A 21,644-nucleotide genomic window follows, 5' to 3' on the forward strand; every position below is an offset into this window, starting at 1 on the left:
ATGGGTGTGAGGCAGAAGCGGGCTGGCAGATCTGTGGGTACTGCCCATGCTAGGCCCTGCCTTGCCGGACAGCAGACCCTGTCCTGCCACCTGTAGTTCCCGTCACATCCAGCTTGTCCCCTTCCATACAACCAGATGAGAAGTAACCTCAGGGCTTCCGGAGGAAAGGAAGCACGGTCCGGCCTCCAGATCTGTGGCTGCTTATTCGGGCATCAGGGGAGCACAGCACAGTTGTCCCAGGCTTCAGAGGCTTTGTCCCCTGCAGGGGGAGCGAGCCTGACGTGGAGGGAGGCTGTGGTCTGTAGCCAGGGCCTCAGACTGACGAGGATGAGGACGATGAGGACGAGGACAAGGGACTGGCACGGGTTGCTGTGCTTGAGCACAGCAAGGTAGCAGGAGGGGCCGAGCTGGCCACAGGATGTCTGGCCATCTGCGTGCTGGGGACACAGGAGCAGCAAGGAGCACCGAGGGGTGGAAACCAACTCAGGAGGGTGCCTCCTGCGGGGCTGGACTCCAGGTGGGGGCAAGGGCAGCCTGGAGAGAGGGGCCCGCAGGTAAAAGGGGAGTGCTGTCACCTGCCAGCGAGCTCACATGCAGCGGGCTCACAGGTTCCTCTGCTAATGGTGGGCGAGCACCAGACTCGTCCTTCACAGCAGCTCAGGACACGTGGCCCGTTTTCAAGAACTTTGAGCAGTGGGGCAGGACCCTCTCGGAGGGTCTTACCAGCCCTGCCGCCCTCTGACCTGCAGCCTGCTACATTTTGGGATGCTTGCCCGGTTTCCAAAGCAGTTTCGCTTCTGCTCTCTCGTTTGCTCCTTGAAGTCCCCCCACTGCCGACCCAGGTTACATCAAAGCTCCAGCCCCTCCCTTTGCGCTGGTGGGCCGGCCCCCTCCTTGAGCGCCTGGCCCTGCTGCCCTGTGTCTGCTGCAGACCTCCTGGACTGCACCTGTCCGCTCCCAGGCTCACCCACCCCTGGGATGTACTGGCCCCTTGAGGGTGTCTCCCTGGGCGGACCCTGCAGGGGCAGGTTCTGCCCGCAGAAAGCGCCCAGCACACGCACGGCACTGTCCGGGGTGGAGTGAGCCAACTGTCCTGCTCCCGCCGAAAATCCAGTCTGAGCCTCTGTGCTTGGGCAGGTCTAGGCTTGCCTGCGGCCCTCCATTGTCACATGGGCCTCTGCTCTGACACCCTGGGTGAGAGGGTGGCAGGGAAGGAAGCCTCACCGGCTGTGCCTTAAGGTGACCTCTTCTCTCCACCCTCCTCTCCCCTCCCCTGTCTTTAGGTGCCTTAACGGGAGAGACCCTGCCCTAGACCAGAGGCGGTTTCTTTGTGCCCATGTTGTCTGTTCACTCCCCAGGTGGCCCGGAGGGGGCAACCCTGGTGACTTAGCCACCCTCAATCCTCAGTGGTCAGCGTTCTAGTGCTGGGGAAGGTCCCGTGCAAAGGGGTCCGTGGGAGTCTAGGACCAATGCAGGTATACCTTCCTTTACAGCGAAATCACAGGCTATGCTGAACCACTTATTAACCTAAATTTTTGTTTTTCCAAGAAAGAATTTTTCCTTTTTAGTGACAACTTTTACCTAGAGTCGTCATGAAACCAATGGTATTGTCAGTATTGGATTACTCTTTTATTCTTCTGGCCTTTCGAAGCAAGATCAGACCATGTTCAGTAACTTAAATTTTGTTAGATTGTTCTCTGTTCATTTTGTTTTTCTCTTTTAGGGCTCCGTACCTGAGTACTGTGCGATGTAGTTGAACAGAGGGCTTGGTTCACCCAGGGAGTTTTCAACGCTTACCCACGTGTAATGAGAAGCAGCCACTGTTGTAGCGTGAGGGTTTGGGGCGGTGACCACAGCATCCTTTAGCGAGAGGCTGCAGGGTTTGGGCTCCGCGGTGCTCCTCGGCGGTACCTGGTCCTCCACACGGTCTGGACGTGTTGTTCCCATTTGCGGAGCAGGAGATGATGGCTGAGTGTCCGAGTCTCTGCAGTCATGAGAGCCTGCGATAGTGATTCAGGCCGTGCGGCCTGTTTCTGGGCACCGCCGTCTGCAGTCCTGGAAGGAAGCATAGCTTGTTTCGAGTGCATTCCAAGGTAACTCGTGCCTGAGAGCACGTTCAGCACACCGCTTTGTTTGAGAAGGAGCGTGAGGAGATCAGGGCTGGCCTTGGACGAGATTAAGGGGGTGGGAGTCAAGGTCCCTGGACCACGTCTTGTGGGGCCTGTGCTGGGTGAGGCTGCGCTCCACAGGCGCTCAGGTCCCCTCGCCGCCTGGCTGGGCCCGGCCCTGCTCCGGGCCCTCTCCCCGAGCCGGGCCCTCTCCCCGAGCCGGTCCCTTGCTGGGGGGACTTGTGTGTCACCTGCGCCAGGGCTGGCTTTGTTCTGAGTCTGCTTCCAGTTCCTGTTGAGTTGCAAGCTACTGTGTTAAACATAAAAAGCCCCCCGCAGGTGAAGTGAAGGGTACGTGACATCTGGAGCCGGTCAGGGAACTGGCAGCACAGACAGGGCGCACGCCCACCCAGCCTGGCCTTGGGGGCTGGCCACCTCCGGCCGCGGCCGCTTCCTTTCCCCTTCTGCATTTGCCGGCCCGGGCTATTTAACTGTCTCTCAGGAAATTCAGTTTAAATCAGATTTCACCTATGATGCTCCCTGTTCTTTTCCACCCCAACGATTATCTTAAAATCTCTCCTTTTAATTAACTCAATTTTCCAGGTCTTTCTGGACGCTGGGTGGTTTATTTGTTGAGTGCCTGGCGCTGTGCCCCCGATTGGGAGATGGGAGAGCCTGCCCTCCTGTGCTGGGCAGCCCCGGGCCGGGTGGGGAGCCAGGGGGCCCGGCAGCCCAGCCTCCGGCCAGGGCAGGGGCCCGGGCCACCTCCTGTTCGCGGGGAAGGCGGGGGGGGGGGGGCCGGGCCGCTTGCTACCCTCCGGCTGAAGCCGCTCCCTTTCTTCTGTTTAGAACTGCTTCTTTGGCAGCTTTTGCTTCTCCTGTAGGCAAGTCTCAAGCTAATATTTATCCCGCAAAGTATCTTAAAAATGCTGGAGGGCCAGTATTTGTGGAGAACTTTATCAATCTTTGAAAGAGAGTTATTGTTACATTGATAAACTGAGGCGCTGTCTACAATAGCCAGATTGTGTTTGAACTTGCAACCTTTAATTCAACAGTTAGTTTTTGTTAACAGATGGAGTTGTTTTGGCTCTTCTTGTAAAGAGGTCCTTTATCCATGTGGTTTTTGTTTGTTGCTGGCGAGCATTTGGCATGTGCTGGGGGGAGGGGAGAGCGGGCCGCTGAGTGTTTCTCTGATGCCCATGTTATGACTGGCAGGCTTTTCAGGAACGCAGACTTTTGTACCTGAAGCCCTACCTCTTAATGAGTTGTCTCATTAAAACCGGAGGTGCCTCCTTCCAGAGGGAAAACTGGCCTCACTGCGAAAACAAACTTAACGTAGCAAGAACACGGGGTGGGTGGTATTGTTTAGATCTGAAGGAAAACAACACCGATAGTGAACGTATTCCTCAAGAAATAAAGTAAAACCTTTCCTGAGGGGGTTACTTTTCAGTAAAAGGAGCCACTTCCTGGATCTTGTCCGGAACCGTTCTCCTCCACCTGACAGCCCTCCTTGATTCTCAAGCGAGTGAGTGAGATGCCTCCTGCTGGTGGGGTGGGGGCGGAGGGCCCTGGGCGCGGTGCTGGTGCTAGGCGTGTCCGTGTCGGGGAGCAGTGGAATGTCACAGTAATTCAGGCGTGGCAGGTGGGGGCTGGCCAGAACTGGACACAGAGGCTCTCTCCCTGGGGCTGGGGCCCCTAGGTGATGAAATGTGCAGTGGGTGCCTAGCAAAGAGGTCACGGTGGCACCTGCCTGAACACAGGCTCCAGCAAGGCCCGGGGCCTGGCTCTTGGTGCCTGTGTTTGTGCCCCGTGGGGAACCTCAGGGACCCAGCACTTCCTCCTCGGTCAGCTGACTCACTCTGTCCTGCTGACTTGCTGTTCCTTCTCTGTCTCCACCTCTCTGTCTCTGTGTGTGCGCGGGTCTCTGTCTCTCGCTGCCTCCCTCCCTCCCTCCCTCCTGACTCTGAGCTGGGCCGGTGGCTGTGGCAGTGCTGGGGGGCCCTGTGTCCCGTGACTTCCCGCCGTCCCCACACGGCTGCACGGGGCTTCGTTCCTGTCTGTGCCCCCGTGTCCTGTAGCTGTCAGAGTCCATGTTGAAAAGATTGGGGTCGGTCGGATTGTTTGGGGAACCTGAGTTCCCCCGGTGGCAGAAACCCCACTTCCTTGCTATTAGGACTTTCTAGATAAGTTCCTCATAATACATTACTTGCTTTTTTTTTTTTTTTTTTTTTTTTTTTAAAGTTTAGTTTGAGAGACAGGGAGAGAGAATCCCAAGCAGGCTCCCAGCTCTGTCAGCACGGAGCCCTATGTGGGGCTCGATCCCACAAATTGTGACATCATGACCTGAGCCAAACTCTAGTGTCAGACCCTTCACTGGCTGAGCCACCCAGGCACCCCATGTTTGTCATTTGCTTTTATTTTGGTAAAATATACCTAACAAAATCCACCAGTAAGCGCACGTTCACAGCTGAGAAACCCCATCACCACCGTCCAAGTCCGCAGCTTCATCTTCCCAAAGGGGGACTCTGTCCTTCCGTCTGCAAACTCATCCTAGGCAGTAAGGTCCTCACTAAGCAGTAAGGTTAGTGCTGCGCGGTCCTGTGTTGAGCCCCTGTTGCCGTCCGGTACGAGGGCTGTCGGGATGGAAGCACTCAGGCCGGCCTGCGGGACGTGGGGTACGTGCAGGGAGCACACCCCGGGTGGGAAGGGCAGCATTGAGGGCGTGAATTGCCATTTGTCTCCAGCACGTGTCAAGTCTAACCTGCTTACTAGCACACGGGTCTGTGATGGCACATTCAGGTCCTGCTGTCGGCTGAGTTCACGTAAAGGAAACATCACACGTGGGTCTGAGAACCCACTGTGCTCAGGGTGGCTTACTTGTAAGGACACTCCTGCTTTTAAAGACTGGTGCTTCAGTTTCATTAACTGTTTTAAGATTCCCATGGTAGATACGTTTTTATTAAGGTGATCTTTACACCCAATGTGAGGCTCGAATTCACGACCCCGAGATCAAGAGTCACGCGCTCTGCTGTCTGAGCCAGCCAGGCGCCCCTAGTTTCCTAGTTTCACGAACCTCTGGCCAGCTTTAGTGGGGGGAAGGCGGTGGTGGTTCTGTGCCTTTGTGGTCTCACCTGTGGCGTCCTGGTACTTCATCCCAGTCATTACCTGACTTGTGCCAGCATTAGACGGAGCTTGCCTGTTTTCTAGAATGGCGCGAGGGACGGCTGCGGGCCACCTGTGGCTTGCCGTGCGCGGATTCGCCCCGTCTGGTGTAGGGGAAGGTGGCATACGGGCTTCTAGAGCTCGCGCTAGGCCTGCTTTTCTCCACTGGCGCTCACCTGGATTGCAGGCGTCTGGGGAATCTGGGCTTCCCTCTAGCTCAGAGAGGCCCAGGCTCGTTCCCAGTGTTGTGTTTTTGGCTGTGTGCTCCGCACTGGCTGGAGGCAGCCTTCTGCTGGCTCACAGAGGGAAATCCAATCCCGGAGGGCAGGGCCGAGAGGCCCGGGGAACGTCAGCACCCACAGATTAATGAGTGGGAAAGGTGCCTGTCGGTGTTTTCAGCTGAAAGACTCCAATGGGGCCTTTGGTCCGGGGAGCCCAGGGCCAATCCAGGGTTTCAGGCAGGGAAGGCTGCTGTACATCACCTGGACAAGATTAGAATTTCTTAATTCCACGTGGGCCTCTTTCAGACCTCGTACAGGGCTGCTTTGTCTTGTCTCTTACCCTGCAGAAAAGAGGAAAGAGCGCTTGACTCCCTTCTCCTTGACGGGCACAGGGGTCTGGTCGTTGAGGCTGAGCCGGGAGTCCTTTTACGTGCAGTGCACTGTGGGAGAATCTGCGAACAGGGCGGGTGGCTTCGTTAGGGTGGATGCCTGCCTTAGCCCAGCGGGGAGAGAGCTAAGTCCAGCGGAGTGAGTGTGCGTTACAGGGAGGGGTGGAAGGAGGTGCCGTGGAGAGGAAAGCTGTGCGATTGTGTTTGGGAACGGGAGGGGGCGGGTGGATGGCTAGCGAAGAGTGAGCCAGGGGTACCGTCGAAAGGACTAGCCTGCACACACCAGGACATGGGGGAGGGGCCTGGTGCTTGCCCGGGTGGGGAGAGAGCACAGTCGGTGATGCCCGTGGCGGACTGGGAGAAGCTTCTGAGATGGTCTCGGCGGTCAGCTCTGAGTCTGTACCAGTTATGCGGACCCTCCGGTAGCTCTGTGCATCAGTCAGTGGCTTTCCAGACCTGCCTCTGTTGGCACCGTTTGGGCTGCCTGAGACTTGGCTTTGTGATCGGAAAACGCTCCTGAGTGCCCTGCCACACAGCGAGATCTTCCTCTGTGTTTGCAGAGGACAAGCGGATAATCTGTTTTCAGAGGAAATTTATTGTTCCTTTTTAAATTAGAAACAAACTTAGGTCCTCCTGATGCAGAAAGAATACAACTACAAATCACCCAGAAATAACACTCTTCTCTGTATCCATTCCTCAAAAAAAACCTTAGTTTTTTATGATCATAATACGTACTTGATTTATAAGCTGTTTGCACTTAATATTAGGTGTACTTCCGTATCAACAGGGAATCACGCCGCATGATTTCGTGTCTGCACGAACCACCCTTTGTGTACGGACCCTTCCGGTTTCCTAGTGGTGTAATCCTCCTGACGAGGTCCAGAGAGGGAATTGGAGTCGAAGGGTCTCACGTTTTAAAGCCCTGGATACCTAGTGACCGCGGCTTCGGGTTTCCAGACGCCCTTTCAGCGGTGCCGGGCTGCCGTGACGAAGTCCCTGTTGGACACTTGAGCTCGCCGGCATCCGGGGGAAGCCCTGCTTCCGAATGGCTGACTTTGCCAGATGGCAGAAGGGTTAGTCAGTCAGGTACCAAACTGGGTTTCTTAGTCATGGAGAATCGCGGGCCACCAGGTGAAGGGGTCAGTCCTCTCTGTTAGAGGCAGCGTGTGATCTGCGCTGTTAAGGAAACTGGGAGCAGGCCCCGTCCCCACTTCCCCCTTCCGTGGGAGTTTGTCGCTGGAGCGGCCACTTCCTTGAGCAGAGACAGGAGGGGCAGGGGAAGCGGCTGTCCTGCCCCTCTCCTCCTCGCCCTGCCTTCCCCGGGTCTCCGGACTGGGGCCTGTGCACCGGGCGCCCCCGGGGGACTCTCCTGGGACCACCGAGTCCTTGACGTAGCACCACCTGTAGGTGCCATAAGGGCTTTGTGAGATGGAGGGGGTTAGAAAGGGCGTAGACACTCGGAGCGGCTCAGCGATGTGTGCCATCTTGTAGATGGCGCGGACGTGACCCATCGCGTCTGTGGATCCCTGACCACAGGGGCTCTGGCTTCAGGTGCACGGAGGGTAGTGGAGGACGGTGGTTTTGTTAATGCTGTTTTACTTGTTAGAAAGGAAGAGTAATTTGAACTCTGGGCCATACATAAAGCCATCCCGAAGTTCTCGTTAGCCAAAACGGTACCTTTTTTAAGAAAACTAGCTTTGATTTTACTGTTGTGAGTATATTTCATACTTCCCTTTAAAAACGGGCCTTTTGTATTCACCTGATCCACGGGCCAAATTGAAGTAACTGAAGGAATTCACAGCGGCGAAGACCGTAGTTTCCAGTTTGAAACTTTTGTGGCACTTCCTCCTTTTTGCCTTAGGATAAATTCAGAACCTGGAAACCGCTTTGGTTGGATTTTACATATAAATACCATCAAAAAGGCCCGTTGTGTCTTGGCAGTCTTTAGTGGTGTTCCTTAATTACGCCCTTGTCTTTGAGGTCAGTTCCTGATTATATATATGTAATGTGAGGAATTTTTATTCTTATTTTTTAATCCCATTTGGTGGTTACGAGTGTCCTCAGGCAGCCCGCAGCCTGCCTGTCTCCCGTCTCCTGGCACAGTTCCTGTGTACCTGGCTCTGGCCCTGGTGACGAGATTGCAAGTTCAGAGAAATACTGGTTGATCCTACAAGCGTTTGCAGCGGTTGCCCACTTGGCATCGCGGGCGGTCCTGAAGCTCGGGTTCCCTGCGCTTGCAGGGGTCCCAGGAGGGGTCCCCGGAGCTGCGTGGCGGACAGGCACGCTCTTGTTTCCATGGCAGCCAAAGCTTCATCTGACTCCAGTGGCTTAAGCTAGAACATTTTAGAAGGAGGGGGTGGCGGAACCACTCACTGCTTTTTTTTTTTTTTTAAATTTTTTTTTTCAACGTTTTTTATTTATTTTTGGGACAGAGAGAGACAGAGCATGAATGGGGGAGGGGCAGAGAGAGAGGGAGACACAGAATCGGAAACAGGCTCCAGGCTCCGAGCCATCAGCCCAGACCCTGACGCGGGGCTCGAACTCATGGACCGCGAGATCGTGACCTGGCTGAAGTCGGACGCCCAACCGACTGCGCCACCCAGGCGCCCCACTGCTTTTTAATTAAAAAGCAAAATCCGTTGCACTGAGTTGATTCTGCAAATCTGGGAACACTATCTAAAGATCAAAGGTAAAAAGTCACAGGAGAAAGTCTGTATTTTAGCATAAAGCAAATGTTGCAGGGATGTTCCCTCTGGGGGCAGTTGGTCCTTCTTTCCGCGTAATTTCCTCCTAAATGTTCTTGTGCCTGCTTCCTGGGTGCTGGATGCTGGCCATGTTGTCCTTCACATTAGGGAACAGTGTTAGTGCAAGATGCAGAGGAATCCTGTTTAGAGAGATGCTTGATGTCGATCCTAACGCCTTGCCCCCTAAAATTTAGGAAGAAAATAAGTACTTTGATTTGACTCAACATTAGAAATATTTGCTGTCACGTAGAGTGTCATTCGAGTCATCTGATGTAGCTTTAGTGCCTGATCCTGCATTAAAAAAAATTTTTTTTTAATGTTTATTTGCTTTTGAGAGAGAGAGAGAGAGAAGAGCAGAGAGCGAGGGAGACACAGAATCAATCGGAAGCAGGCTCTAGGCTCTGAGCTGTCAGCACAGAGCCGGATGCGGGGCTCAAACCCATGAACCGGGAGATCAGGACCCGAGCCGAAGTCAGACGCGTAACCGGCCGAGCCCCCCCCCAGGCGCCCCTGCTCCTGCATGTTTAAACCTGGCCCTGTGCTTGTGGACGGCGCAGGCTGGGCAGCTGCCTCGAGGGAAGAGGACGGCGGGGCGCGGGGTCCCGTTGGAACGCGGTGCCTTCCACGCTGTGTCTACGTAGCTGGGTTCACACACGCAAGGCTCTCCCCAGGGGCCCCCCCCCCCCCCCCGGCTCCTTCTGGAATGGGGTCAGGAGGGAGGTGTCGCGGTGCTTGCTGTTCACTCCCATTTGATTCACCCCCCCCCCGCCCGTGTCCCACTGGGTGTTACCTAAGAGACACACGCAGTTCTTGGATGTCTGGGCAGGTCTGTGACCGTGAGGAACCTGTGCCCGTGCCCTGGCCCCGTGGCCCTAGGAATTCCTGGTAGGGTCCAGCAGCCCTCTTGGCAGTTCTGACATTTTTCCTTTGCAGATGGAAAAGTGGGTGTGGGTGTGCAAGCAAAGAAACTCTGGGGCCCTGTGAGTCCATAGTGTTAATCCGTGGCATAGCAGCCTTCCCATCAGCATCTTGCACCGCAACTGGAAGGTCACTGTCTTTCCGGAAGGACTCTGCTGCCGCTGCATTTCCCTGCCAGTGTGTGCATGGTTACGCCAGCGTGCTGGGGGAGGGCGGCCCCTCTGGGGAGCACTGCAGCGGGGGCTCCTGCCTCTGGTTTAGCGCAGCGCCTGGGATGACTTCACCTGTCCTCTTGCTGTGTTCCATCGTCTTGATCCCCGCCTGCACCTGGGGTAACAGGTCTCACGGTGGGCTGGAGAGACCAGCGCAGGAGGCTGCTCTTAGCTGCTGTGGAGCCCGGGTTGGGGCAGTGGGAACCAGCGGTGCCCTCCCTGGTGTCCCACTAGGAATGCAGGCCCAGCAGAGGCCTCCAGCTGGGCTGGGACAAGTCCACTAGACTGCACTGACGTCAGACTCGGCACCGAGAGCCCCAGCGGGTGGCCGGGTCTGGTGGTCTGGTGAAATGTGGCCGTGCAGTGTTTTATGCTCCAGGAGCCCAGGTCACGTCCCGGGAGACCCTAAACTATACTGTTAAAAGCATAGTCATTCCTGAGAAGTTATTGGGAGGTGTGGTGCCTCAGAAAGAAAAAAAACGCCCTAAGTAGTGTGTGCAGTTTGAAAGTTTACTTGAATTGCAACATGCCAGTTTGAAGGCGTTAAAAAACATCATCTCAGCTATTCGTTAGCGTTGGCACACCGGTCTGCTTCCTGTTCAAAAGAGAAAGGGATTTTCCTTGAGCTCTGTGCTTATGTTGCTCTTTTCTCTAAAAGGGAGAGGTTTTTAAAGATCAGTTTTCTCTTTTTAATGGAGTAATTAAGGGTTGGTCTGGCCCTCTACCTTCAGTGCTCATATGAATCCGTTCCTTTCCAGCCGTCTGAGCGCCTCCACTGGCTAGGTGCTGGACCAGCCGGTAGTGATGGGCGCCGGCTGTCTGCTCAGGCCGCCTGCCTCCGGTGGGAAGTGCCCCTCCCTTTACCTGGGTGCCAGGGCAGGGGGAAAGGCGGGCAGCTGGTGCCGGCTGCCCCCAGGCTGGTGGGGCCTGACTGGCTCCTAGGGAGGCTGTGCTGCCAGGGTCTCGGAAGCAGGGCTCTGAGTTACTCAGGTGGACGGGGGAGGAGCGTGGGCAGGAGCCGTTCCCTCCTGTCCTGCAGACCTGTCCCGCAGACCTGTCCCCACCTCCCGGAGCTTCTGGTGGGGGTGGGGGTGTGATACTGAGCAGCGCCCTACCCACCTATGGGAGGGAGCGGCCTGGCCTCTGCTGGAGGTGTGTGGGAAGGGGGTGGGTGTGTGTGCCAGGTGGCAGGTTGTGTAAGAGGGCAGGGGAGGAGACCGCCAGCACTGTCCGGCAGGGGAGGACCAGACATTGGTCAGCGAGAGAGACAGAGAGAGAGAGGCACCCAGGAGGAGCACTGGGGCCCCAGGGGTTGGTCCTGTCCTGCTGGCGGCTGCAGGGGAATCCACTGAGAAATCATTTAATTAGACTGACTTGTTAAAAGTGTAGCAATATTTTCATCCCCTTGCTCCCAGGGGGGGGGTCCCTTTCCACATTTCCTTTGCTTCAGTCTGTTAATGCTCAGAATAGTGCGTGTGCACGTGCACACACACACACACACACACACGGCTCTCCCTTTACCAATGACACCCTGTTCACAGCAAGCTGATCCAAAGGAGCCAAGTAAAAACGGACGTCAGGTCTGACATGTGTCGTGTTTGGTTTCTGGAGTGTCCTCGACTGTGCCTTGTGACACAGAACACTCAAAGCCTGGGTTATGAAAAGATTTAAGTCCTAGTGAAGCCTTTGATCATTTGACGTGCTGTCCAAAGCAGGACGCTTGACTGGAAGGGGTGCAGCTGGTAACCTCGCCGTGTGCTGGGCTGTGCGGTCATCGTGCCCGCTGTGAGCGTGTCCCGCCTGGCTGTGGTGTGGGTGCAGTGCAGGTGCGTGGGTCCGCCAGGGATCTGGGTCCATGGACTGGGTGGAGGCCTGGGTCTGCGTTTGTGAGTGAACTCCCTCGGCTGTCCTGATCCAGACCGATTCACACTGTCTCCGTCCACACGGGCTCCCATAGCAAAACCACACCCTGGGGGGCTCTGAAACAGCAGACACTTCTCTCCGTTCTGCAGGCTGGAAGTCCAGCCAGGGTGTCGCCACATTCACCAGCTTTCTGTCTCAGGGGCTTACTTCCTGGGTCATAGCCCCTCTCTTGCTGTGTCCTCACAGGGTGGAAGGAGCCAGAAAGCTGTAGGGTGGCTTTCATAAGGGCACCGATCCCATACGTGAGGGTTCCGTCCTCACGGCCTAATCCCCTCTCAGAGGAGTTTGGGGCGGGGGGGGGGGGGGTCACGCACTCGGAGCAGCCACACACATTTGAGGACACCACAGAGTTACACGCCTAACTGAAATTCATGTTAACTTTGTATTTCTTGAGCCCACATTTCGTAGACAATAGAGGCACTGAGTGATGGGAGGAGACAAGCCTGGGTTTCTGCAGGTGACACTTATAATACCCAAAGGCAGGTAATTTCAGGTGTGAGAAAGTATTCCCAAGGATGGAACATTCAGTGTGACCACCTCTTGGTTCCTTTTTTGTTAGATATTTTTGGTTGTGTTTCTTTTTTTTTTTTTCTGTAAGGACACACATTTTTTTTCTTATCAGTGAACTGTTTTTTACAATAGTTTTAGGTTCATAGCAAAACTGAGCATACAGTACCCAGTTCCCATGTGTCGTCACCCTACACATTCAGCCGCCTCCGTCTCCAGCGTCCCCTACCACAGTGGTTCCTGTGTTACAGCTGACAAACCGGTACTGACCCTTGGTCATCAGGCCAAGTCCGGAGCTTGCCGTGGGGTTCACTCCTGCTGTGGCGTGCTCTGGGTTTGGGCAGTCGGGCGACGTGTCTCTACCATTGTGGTGTCGTGGAGAGTGGTTTCACTGCCCTGCAATTGCCGTCTCCACCCTCCCCCACGCCACCCCACTCCAGCCCCGGGCAACCACCAATGTTTTTACTGTCTCCACGGTTTTGCCTCTTCCACGGTGTCATATAGTCTTTGGGGACTGGTTTCTTTCACTTAGCAATGTGCATTTAAGGTTCTTTCGTAACTTTTCGTGGCTTGATAGCTCATTTCTTTTTAGTGCTGAATAACAACATCCCCTTGTCTGGCTGGACCACAGATTATTTAACTCACCTGCTGAAGGACACAGTGGCTGCTTCCTGGTTTTGGCAATTGTGGATAAAACTGTAAACATCCACGTGCAGGTTCTTGCATGGACAGAAGTTTTCTGCTCCTTTGGGTAAATGCCAGCGAGCGTGATTGCTGGATCACCTGGGAAGAGCTCGTTCGGTTTGTGAGAAACCCCCGAACTGTTTCCCAAGGTGACTGCGCGGTTCTGCGTCCCCAGGAGCCGTGAGTGCGCGCCCCTGTTCCTGAGCGCGCGCCCCTGTTGCTCTGCGTCCCCGACAGGTGCTATCCGTGCGCATGCTCCGGCCACGCCCAGAGGTGTGTGCTGGGATCTCGTATTTTACAGTTTTCTGACGCTGCATGATGTGAAGCTTCTTTCCGTGTGGTTATTTGCCATCCATGCGTCTTCAGTGAGCTGTCTCTGGGTGTTTTGCCCTTTCTTAAATCAAATTGTTCGTTTTCTTGTTGAGTTTGTTGTGTATTTTGGAGATGTGTCTTTTGCAAATATTTTCTCTCAATCTGTGGCTTGTCTTGTGACAACATTGATTTTATGTTGGAAATCAATGGGATTTCTTAAATGCTTTTCAGGAAATAACCTTATAAACAGATTTGCCAGAATGCTTCTTTCTTATCAAGGATACTTTAGACTTGCTTGATTAAATTTTATGTCTTTTTATCCTCTTGGTCTAAAATCTGATCATCTCCGAGAGAGAGAGCGAGCGCGCGCGAGAGGGCGCGAGAGGGTGAGAGCCAGCACACACACTCGAGCAGGGGAGGGGGAAGAGAGAGGGGAGAGAATCTTAAGCAGGCTCCACGCAGGGCTCGATCCCATGACTGTGTGATCATGACCTGAAGCAAAATTAAGAGTCTGACGCTTTTAACGACCGAGCCACCCAGGCACCCCGAAGTAGACCTTATCATCTACTGCTGTCTGCTTGGTTTCCCTGGCTCTTATGTTGTCTGTAGGTTGGTATTCTTTGCCATGGTCATCTGGTGAGAGACGGAGGCAGGCTGATGGCAACGGAGAGGACCGTACTAGTAAATATTTTACAGGGTCATTGGAGGTTAACAGTTGATGACGTTTTAGAAAAATGTTAGCAGTTCAGTGGATTTTCTGAGGGTAGGGATGCCCGTTTTTAACTGGTGGGTGTACAAAACAGACAGCTGTGGCCGCAAACGGGCCGCCGTAACGCATTCGCTGCCCACCTCCAGGGCCCGGAGTGCTGCCGGCGCGCATGCGTGCCCGTGCGCGTGCGGGGGCGGGGGCGGCGTGGACGGGGCGGGTCGTGTTTGAGGTGCGTTGCAAGCGTGCCCCGATTCCCGCGACCGTTATCCAGGAGCTGTGGCTCCGCGGATTTTGTAGTCGCACGGCTTTCGAATGTGCGTGGAATCTCGAAGTTGAACCCAAGCTCCTGGTGCCTGTCAGAAATCACGCTGCAGCTAACTTTTGATGGCATTCAGTTAACAGCGGCTTTCCACATCGCGAATGGTAGGAAGTCACGTGTTCTGGCATCGGTTACTCTTAAATTAGAAACAGGACAATAGAGGAAGTTGTTGATTGGAACAATTGTAGTTTCACTAAGTGCATCTGCAGATCATAACCAAACTGTTGTCCCCGAGCGCGCTGACGGTCCCTGGGCTCCAGAGTTTCTCTGCTCGGGGAAGCCCGTCTGAGAGGTGTTGCTGCTCTTCTGAGTAGAAGACTCTGGAGTTGGAGGGCACAACCTGTCCACGTTCTTCGGCTCCGCGGCAGGGTCTTAGGCATGTGCGGTTTCCCGTGCTCTGGGGTCTTAAGCTGCTTCAGTGCAGTGGCAGGGTTTCGCCTGGGCATGTTACATTAGGTACTTCAGAAGGGAACATAACGTGCTAATGGTTTTAGTCATTTTGGTTAATGCCCCAGCATTTATGTAAAACAGCGTCCTTAGAGAAAACAGTTTGCGAGCTAGAAGAGTACTTCCCGTGCCTCACTTTGTGGGCAGTTAACCTGGCTTTCGGGTACCCGATCGCCCCCCTCGGTGCCATGACTCCCCCGGCATCCAGGCCCGGGGTCAGGGCAGGGCAGCCACATGGCCCAGCCCTGCGGTGCTCCAGCTCCTTCCTTTCCTTCTCAAAGGTTCTTTCCATTCCTTTTCCCGTGGAGCCTCCACGGGAAGGGCCCTAGACAGTGAGGGGAGACCGTTTCAGACTCTTCTGCAGACTTTTCATGCCCAGGAAAGGTGCAGCCATCTGCCACCTGGCCCCTTGTGCCTCACTCCTGAACAAGTGCTGTGATTTAGTTCAGTTCAGACCGGCAGGGACCCCGAAATCCTGTCTGAGGAGCCGACAGGGCTCCTCACAGCGCGCACGCGAGCTTTAGAACATCACCCTCTGTTCCACCAAGTTGGGGACTGCACGTAGTGGTTTGGTTAGTTTGGTAATGGTCAGTACGTTTGTCAACCTGGTGATGGCCTTTTTGTCCATTCTCACTCAGACACTAAAGGATTAGATTATCAAATTAAAATGTAAAAGTCAGTAGCCTTAATTACACAGGAAGGGGGACACGGGGACGTTGCAGAGTATTGGAAATGTCCTGTGTCTTGACATATATTTGTCAAAACGTAATGAACATGGTACATCTTCCTGCGTGTAAGTTGTACCTGAGCAAATGAATAAACATCACTTACTGGCCGTCTTGTAGGCAAACTAACTGATTGGGAAATATAAGGGAAGAGAAAATCCCATTTACATTGGCCACAAAAAAGATAAAGATTGTTAGGAAGAGGCTTACCTAGAAATGTGGAAAACTCGTGGAAGGAGTATTTCGAAATTCTTGCAAGAGGTACTGAGGTGGTCTCAGACAAATAGAGCGAGAGCCCTCCTTCTCCGGCAGGGCAATGTAGCAACCTACAATGGCCCTTCTCTCGGGGCTGATCTATAAGATTAATGGAATCACATAAGAGTACCAACAAAAAATGCTGTTTTTCCTGAGCTAGTCAAGCTTTTAAAGTTCATGTACTTAAAACAAACATGCCAGAATAAATAGGAACATGTGGGGAAATAGCAGTGTTATTGGACATGGGCAGACAGGCATGCTAGTTGAACAGAATAGAAAACAGGGAAACAGACCCAAGTACCGATGGAAATTTGATGTATGATAAAGAGGAATCTCAATGTTGGGGGTGGACTTCCAAATACATCCCGTTGCGATGATCAGATGATCGTTGGGAAAAGGTAACGGTAGATCCTTACCTCACACCATACACAGGAATATGAATCTGAGATCTAAAATGTTCCCACTAGATTTTCACTGGGAACTAATGGCCAAGTTGAGCATCCTACAGCCTGTATGCGTAGCCTCAGAGTCTTTACGGAATGTGCTAGGTGTTCTCAAACCTATCCGATTAGGCCACTACATCTCCCACGTACTGTGGACCCTTCAGCTGTGGCTCTTTAACAGAAATCACTTGCATTGGCTCTTCTGTCTTTAACTGGCTCTCCCCTCACAGGCTGGGTTGCCACGGTCTCTGATTTAGTTCTTCACGTAGCTAATGCTCGTATTGCTAAGTGCATGATGCTGAAATTTTATTTTTAAATTATTTTGTGTCATCCCCTAAAAGGCTTATAAAATCCCCAGGGCTTGCAGGAGTGTTTGGCAACAGTGGCTTCGCCAAGTGCTGTCTTGCTGATTAGCAGTTGGGCGTTATCTTCAAGGTCTGACCGTAAGCCAGGTTAGTCAAACCTTTGAGGAACCCGAGCGTCCACTGACGTGGGTGGATTTTGTTAGTTCGGCCTCATTTAAACTTACTGGTTGGAAAGCAGCTTTGACTCTGGGAATTTGTGCTAACTTGTGAGGGCATTCCCACCGCGGCTTGAGGGTGCTAACGTGGTGAGTCCATAGAGCCGTGAGACACGGTTGGAGTTTTGTATTTACTAACTGCTGCTTAAAGTCAAACTAACCGAAGATGCTAACGATATTTGTCATTTTCATCAATATAGATGACAGTGAAGTTGCCTGTGTAAAATCTGTTCTTGCCACTTGCCACTGCGTTTGCACGGCTTGAGGAAGGGAAGCCAGCTGTGTTAATGCCTAGACTCCTTGAATGACAGGTAAACCCCACACCACGCTCATGCCATTTCACGCGGGCTTCCCTGAGGCCTGACCCTGGTAGCCGGCCGCCCCAGCCATCTGGGCGCGATGCTCTCCGAGAGCTGGTGCAGGTGGGGGTGGCTTTCCAGTGTATACGGCCCCTAGTGCGTACTGGTGAGCTGGTGGGCTGGCTCTCATTCATTCGTTCATTTATTCATTCGGTCTCTCTGTAACCTCACCGGGCTCCTGCCGTGTGGCCAGGCACAGCGGGGGGTGTGGGGACATGGGTGGTGGCGTCTTCTGTGGGATTTTCTCTGTTTCCCCGGGGCCAGGGTGGCTGTGAGAGCTCCTCTCACGAGGGGGTGGGGCCAGTCTTCCGGGGAGGGCCGAGCCGGAGAAGGGTCCCCAGAGATGCTCTCTGAATACATGGTGCAAGGGGGGGGGGGGGGTGCCGCCGAGGCCAGGTGGGGCTTTCTTTAGAGCTCCCCAGAGAATCGTGTACTCTCGAGGGGAAATAGCTGGAACCCTTCTCCCTGTCCCAGACCGGATCCCAGAGGCCACCTCCTGCTATGGGAGAGTGTGGCTGGAGCCCGCCTGTGCTGGAGTCCCGTCTGCTTTGAGCAGCAACTGATTGGGTCCATAAAGGGGCAGGATGTGGACCTTGCCACATCTGGTCCTGTTGATTGATTCAAAATGTAATAACATAAAGTGTCACGTTTCAGCATTTCTGGAGACTTTTCCCTGTTTAATCATAACCTTAGAACAGTGTTTCTCAGCTTTGACAGAGTTGACGTTTTGGGCTGGATCGTTGTCTGCTGTGGGGCCGTGCTGAGCAGCGTCTCTGGCCCCTACTCAAGTTGTGATAACCAGCAGTCTGTCCAGACACTGCCTGGTGTCCTCAGCGGCACACGGCTGCCCCCGGTTGAGAACCACTGCCTTAAAACAGCTCAAGTCTGTTCCATATGGAGCGTGGCTTCTAGCTGTTGCGGAGACGGCCCCAGCGGAAACTGCCTTATCTCAAACGTGGGTGTCGGGACGGCCCCAGCCGTGGGTAGAGGGCACTGGGACGGAGCTAAAGGGTCTCGTGTTTGTAATGAAATCACTAGGATTCATAGAAAACCGATGACTCATTTCTGCCCCCAAAACCCCGGACAGTTTGGGCTTTTACAAAAGCCCAGAGTATGTCTGGACATACTTTCTTCGCATAAAAATCATCTGTCTTATTTGGTGGATGGAATAAGGCATTTAAAGTCATTGACCCTATTTTGGCGTAAGAATCACAGGGTGACAAAAGGGTTTCTTTCCTTTCGTTTTCTTAGGCTGGGAATCGCTCCACAGGTGGGGATAGAGAGTAAGAACAGCAGGTGTTGGTAATTGGGTGTTTTTGTGTTTTGTTTTTTTTTAATGTTTATTTATTGTTGAGGGGGGTGGGGAGAGAGAGAGACAGACAGAGTGTGAGCGGGGAAGGGGCCAAGAGAGGGGGAGACACAGAATCTGAAGCAGGCTCCAGGCTCCGAGCTGTCGGCACAGAGCCCGATGCGGGGCTCAAACTCAGGAACCGCGAGATCATGACCTGAGCTGAAGTCAGATGCTTGACTGACTGAGCCACCCAGACACCCCTTGGTTTGGTAATTGTTAATGTTGGGTGATTTTTTGTTTTCAATATCATTTTGTTTACTTTTTGTGTTAGAAGTACTTTCATAGGGGCGGCTGGGTGGCTCAGTTGGTTAAGCAGCTGACTCTTGATTTCGGCTCAGGTCAGGATCTGAAGGTTTGTGAGTTCGAGCCCCAGGTCGGTCTCTGTGCTCACAGCGCAGAACCTACTTTGAATCCTCTGTCTCTCTCTGTCTCTGTTCTCTCTCTGTCTCTGTCTCTCTCTCCCTCCCTCTCCCATGTGCGCTCTTTCTCTCAAAAATAAATAAGTGTTATAAAAATTGAAAAGAAGTGGTTTCATAGTATGTTTTCTAAAAAGGTAGAGGTTAGAAACCGTGGGCTTTTTTTTTTTTTTTTTTAATTTAGAAACCGTGGTTTTAATGCAGATATTATATGGTAGGGGACACTTAGAAAATTTGCGAGAAGTCTTGAGCTCGGGGATCCTCAGCGTGAAGCGTAGTGGTGTTCGGGGGCCGTGAGGGGCACACATGCAGTCAGGACACACGGACACGCAATGGACGTGCGATCCGCAAGGATGTTGCTGCACGAAGGGGGCCGGGAGGCAGCCCCTCAGTGGTGAAGTGGCGGGGAAGAACTTGACCTTGAGGGAGGGCAGCCCGGCCTCGCCCAAGGTTGGGGACCTGCCATGGCCCTGGGGCTCTCTGAGGGGGCACTAAGTGAAAGTGGCCCTTAGTTTCTCATTCCTTCTTGGGGGAAGGGAGAAGGCACTAATTAAGATCATCTTTGGCTATGTGAGTAGTAACTAGAAACATTTTTATTTAAACCTTTTGTTGAAAATCTCTGGTAGGATATCAACTCACAGACCTACCTTAGTATAAAAAAGACGTGAACACCATTTGTGTGATTGGGGTCCCCTCTCTTTTAAAACCTTTTTAGAGGGTGAGCACACACGTGTGTGTAAGCAGGGGGAGGAGCAGGGGTGAGTGGGGGGGAGAGAGAGAGAGAGAGAGAGGGAGAGAGAGAATGAATATCTCAAACAGGCACCACGCCCAGTGTGGAGTCTGACATGGGGCCTGATCCCACAGCCCCAGTATCATGACCTGAGCCGAAATCAAGAGTCGAACGCTCAAGCAACTGAGCCACCCAGGCGCCCCCACAGGGTCCCCTTTTTTAATTCACTTCAGATTGAACAGAACCCCAGTTCCTGGAGGCCGGACTCCAGCAGAGTGCATGGGCAGAACTGCCTCCTTAGTCTTGCCTCGCATTTTCCTAAAACCTTTCTAAGGGGAAATTTCGAGTTAAATGCGAGGCAGTCGATGCTTTATTGTGGTCTGCTCCTCTGGGGAGAGAATGCATCACAAAGCTGGGTTGTAGGGACCAGGACAGGGTAAGTGCAGGATGGGGTCGGGAGTCCCACCCCCTAGGAAGGTGTGTGGGTCGGGAGTCTGTGAGCCCCCACGTGTGATACTCAGACTTCGGGATGCATGTACTTTTTTCCTGGAGAGGGGCTGTAACTTTCATTTGATCATCAAAAAGTTTCATGACCCGAAAAGGTTAAAGACCACCGCTGTAGATGGCCCACACAGCAAGAACTCAGCTGCCTTTGGGTGGACTTTGAACGTCCCCGCTTTAGGTGGCAAAACCCTCCGTTCTTGCCGTACCCACCCTCCCGCTTTCCACCTCCTGGCCGGCATCTCCGCTCCTTTCCCAGCCTCCCTGCCTCCCCCACCCCTCCACCCCCACTGCCGGCCAGTCTGCTGATGGTTATTGCTGGCCCGGGAGCGGAAGCTGAGCTGCCTTCCTCTGTCTGCTCGTTTTCTTCTGCTCTGGCTTCCCTCTGTTGTCCTGTCTTCATCCTGCCCCAGGATTAGATCCATAGAAGATGTTTCTCTGGGAGCTGGGGTCTGTTTTCTCTGCAGCTGACCCAGAGTAAGCACCAGAGACCTGCGGTGGTCTGAGGCCGGGGTCTCCCAGGTGGCCGAGGACCAGTCCGTGGAGCGCCTGGCCAGCCAGGGGTGGGAGGCCACGTGGCGGCCGCCCCTGGCTGACTCTCTGGTGGGGTTGTTTTCCTCTTTTGCAGATCAACCAGTCACTCGATGGGGAGCAACGGCGGACCACCTTTTTGTGTCACCTTCCCACTTCTCTGTAGCAAGAAAAATCACTTCAGCACCTCTTCAATAATAATGATGAAACTGGTATTAACTGAATGGCAATTATGGATTTTTAACTCTAATTCACAGTAAACCAGCAAGCCATATGTTTAAAATCCAACCAAAAATCATTCTGTTCTGCTGCGTGTCTCACCCGATTGTGAGAAGTGGAGAGATCTCTGTTTGTACAAAGAGGGATATAAGCATCACTTGCCGGAGGAACACAACTGAAGCAGAAGGAGAAGGTGTCCTAATTTATCCTTAAAGATATATGATAGCATTATTTATATAGATAGAGAAAATATATATATATTAACAAATATATATATATATATATATATATACACACACATATATATATATATATATATCTTTGGTGGTAATGAAAATGGCTCCGCAAAATGCCGACTCAGAATCTATGCAAGTTCAAGACTTACCTGTGCCCCTGCCAGACCTGCAGAAGCCCGGAGGTGCGGACACCCACTACGAGACCATCAGCGAGGGGTCCATAGACCGGATCCCTGTGCGCCTGTGGGTGATGCACGGGGCCGTGATGTTCGGCAGGGAGTTCTGTTACGCCATGGAGACGGCACTGGTCACTCCCATCCTGTTGCAGATTGGTAAGTGCCGTCCGTGCCTGGCCTGGTCCTTCGCGCTGAGCGTCGCGTCGGCGGTTCGAACGCAGGAGCGGACGTCGGCACCCGGAGCTCGCCCCGCGGGCTGGACAGTGTCGAGAGCCCCGGGAAGCGGCCTCCCGAGCTACGCTTTCCTCAACCCACTCTGGCCGTTGTTTTCCTACCGGTTTAAACTGCGGCTGGGAGGGGGGTGGTCCTTGGATGCTGAAGTGGACGTACCTGTTGGCAAAGAGGTGGTTGGGTGCTTGAGTGCGTGCAGTCAGCTTTGATACGTTGTAATCTGAGCGAGCCCGTCTCCCTGACGTACCTCCTGCCGTGCCCCCGCCTCCCGGACACGGTCGCCAGCCGTGTGTGTC

General features: G+C 53.6%; 1 protein-coding gene across 6 annotated transcripts in view; it reads left to right on the top strand.

Moving 5' to 3' along the window:
* The window catches only part of SLC45A4 (solute carrier family 45 member 4), an 80,565-nt gene that overhangs the window by 21,007 nt on the left and 37,914 nt on the right, over positions 1-21,644 (top strand). For 3 of the 6 annotated variants that reach the window (XR_008292857.1, XM_027063794.2, XM_053208686.1), the window contains exon 1: positions 20,755-21,273. Coding sequence is in view for 5 of the 6 variants with exons in the window: in XM_027063794.2 (XP_026919595.1) it covers positions 21,036-21,273 (238 nt within the window). In the remaining variant the exon portion in view is untranslated. Of the gene's footprint in view, positions 1-14,100; positions 14,313-16,798; positions 16,910-20,583; positions 21,274-21,644 lie in introns of those variants that run through there. The other 3 variants (XM_053208684.1, XM_053208683.1, XM_053208685.1) reach the window with 3 other exon arrangements.

Source organism: Acinonyx jubatus, chromosome F2, assembly GCF_027475565.1.
Source record: "Acinonyx jubatus isolate Ajub_Pintada_27869175 chromosome F2, VMU_Ajub_asm_v1.0, whole genome shotgun sequence".
NCBI lineage: Eukaryota > Metazoa > Chordata > Mammalia > Carnivora > Felidae > Acinonyx > Acinonyx jubatus.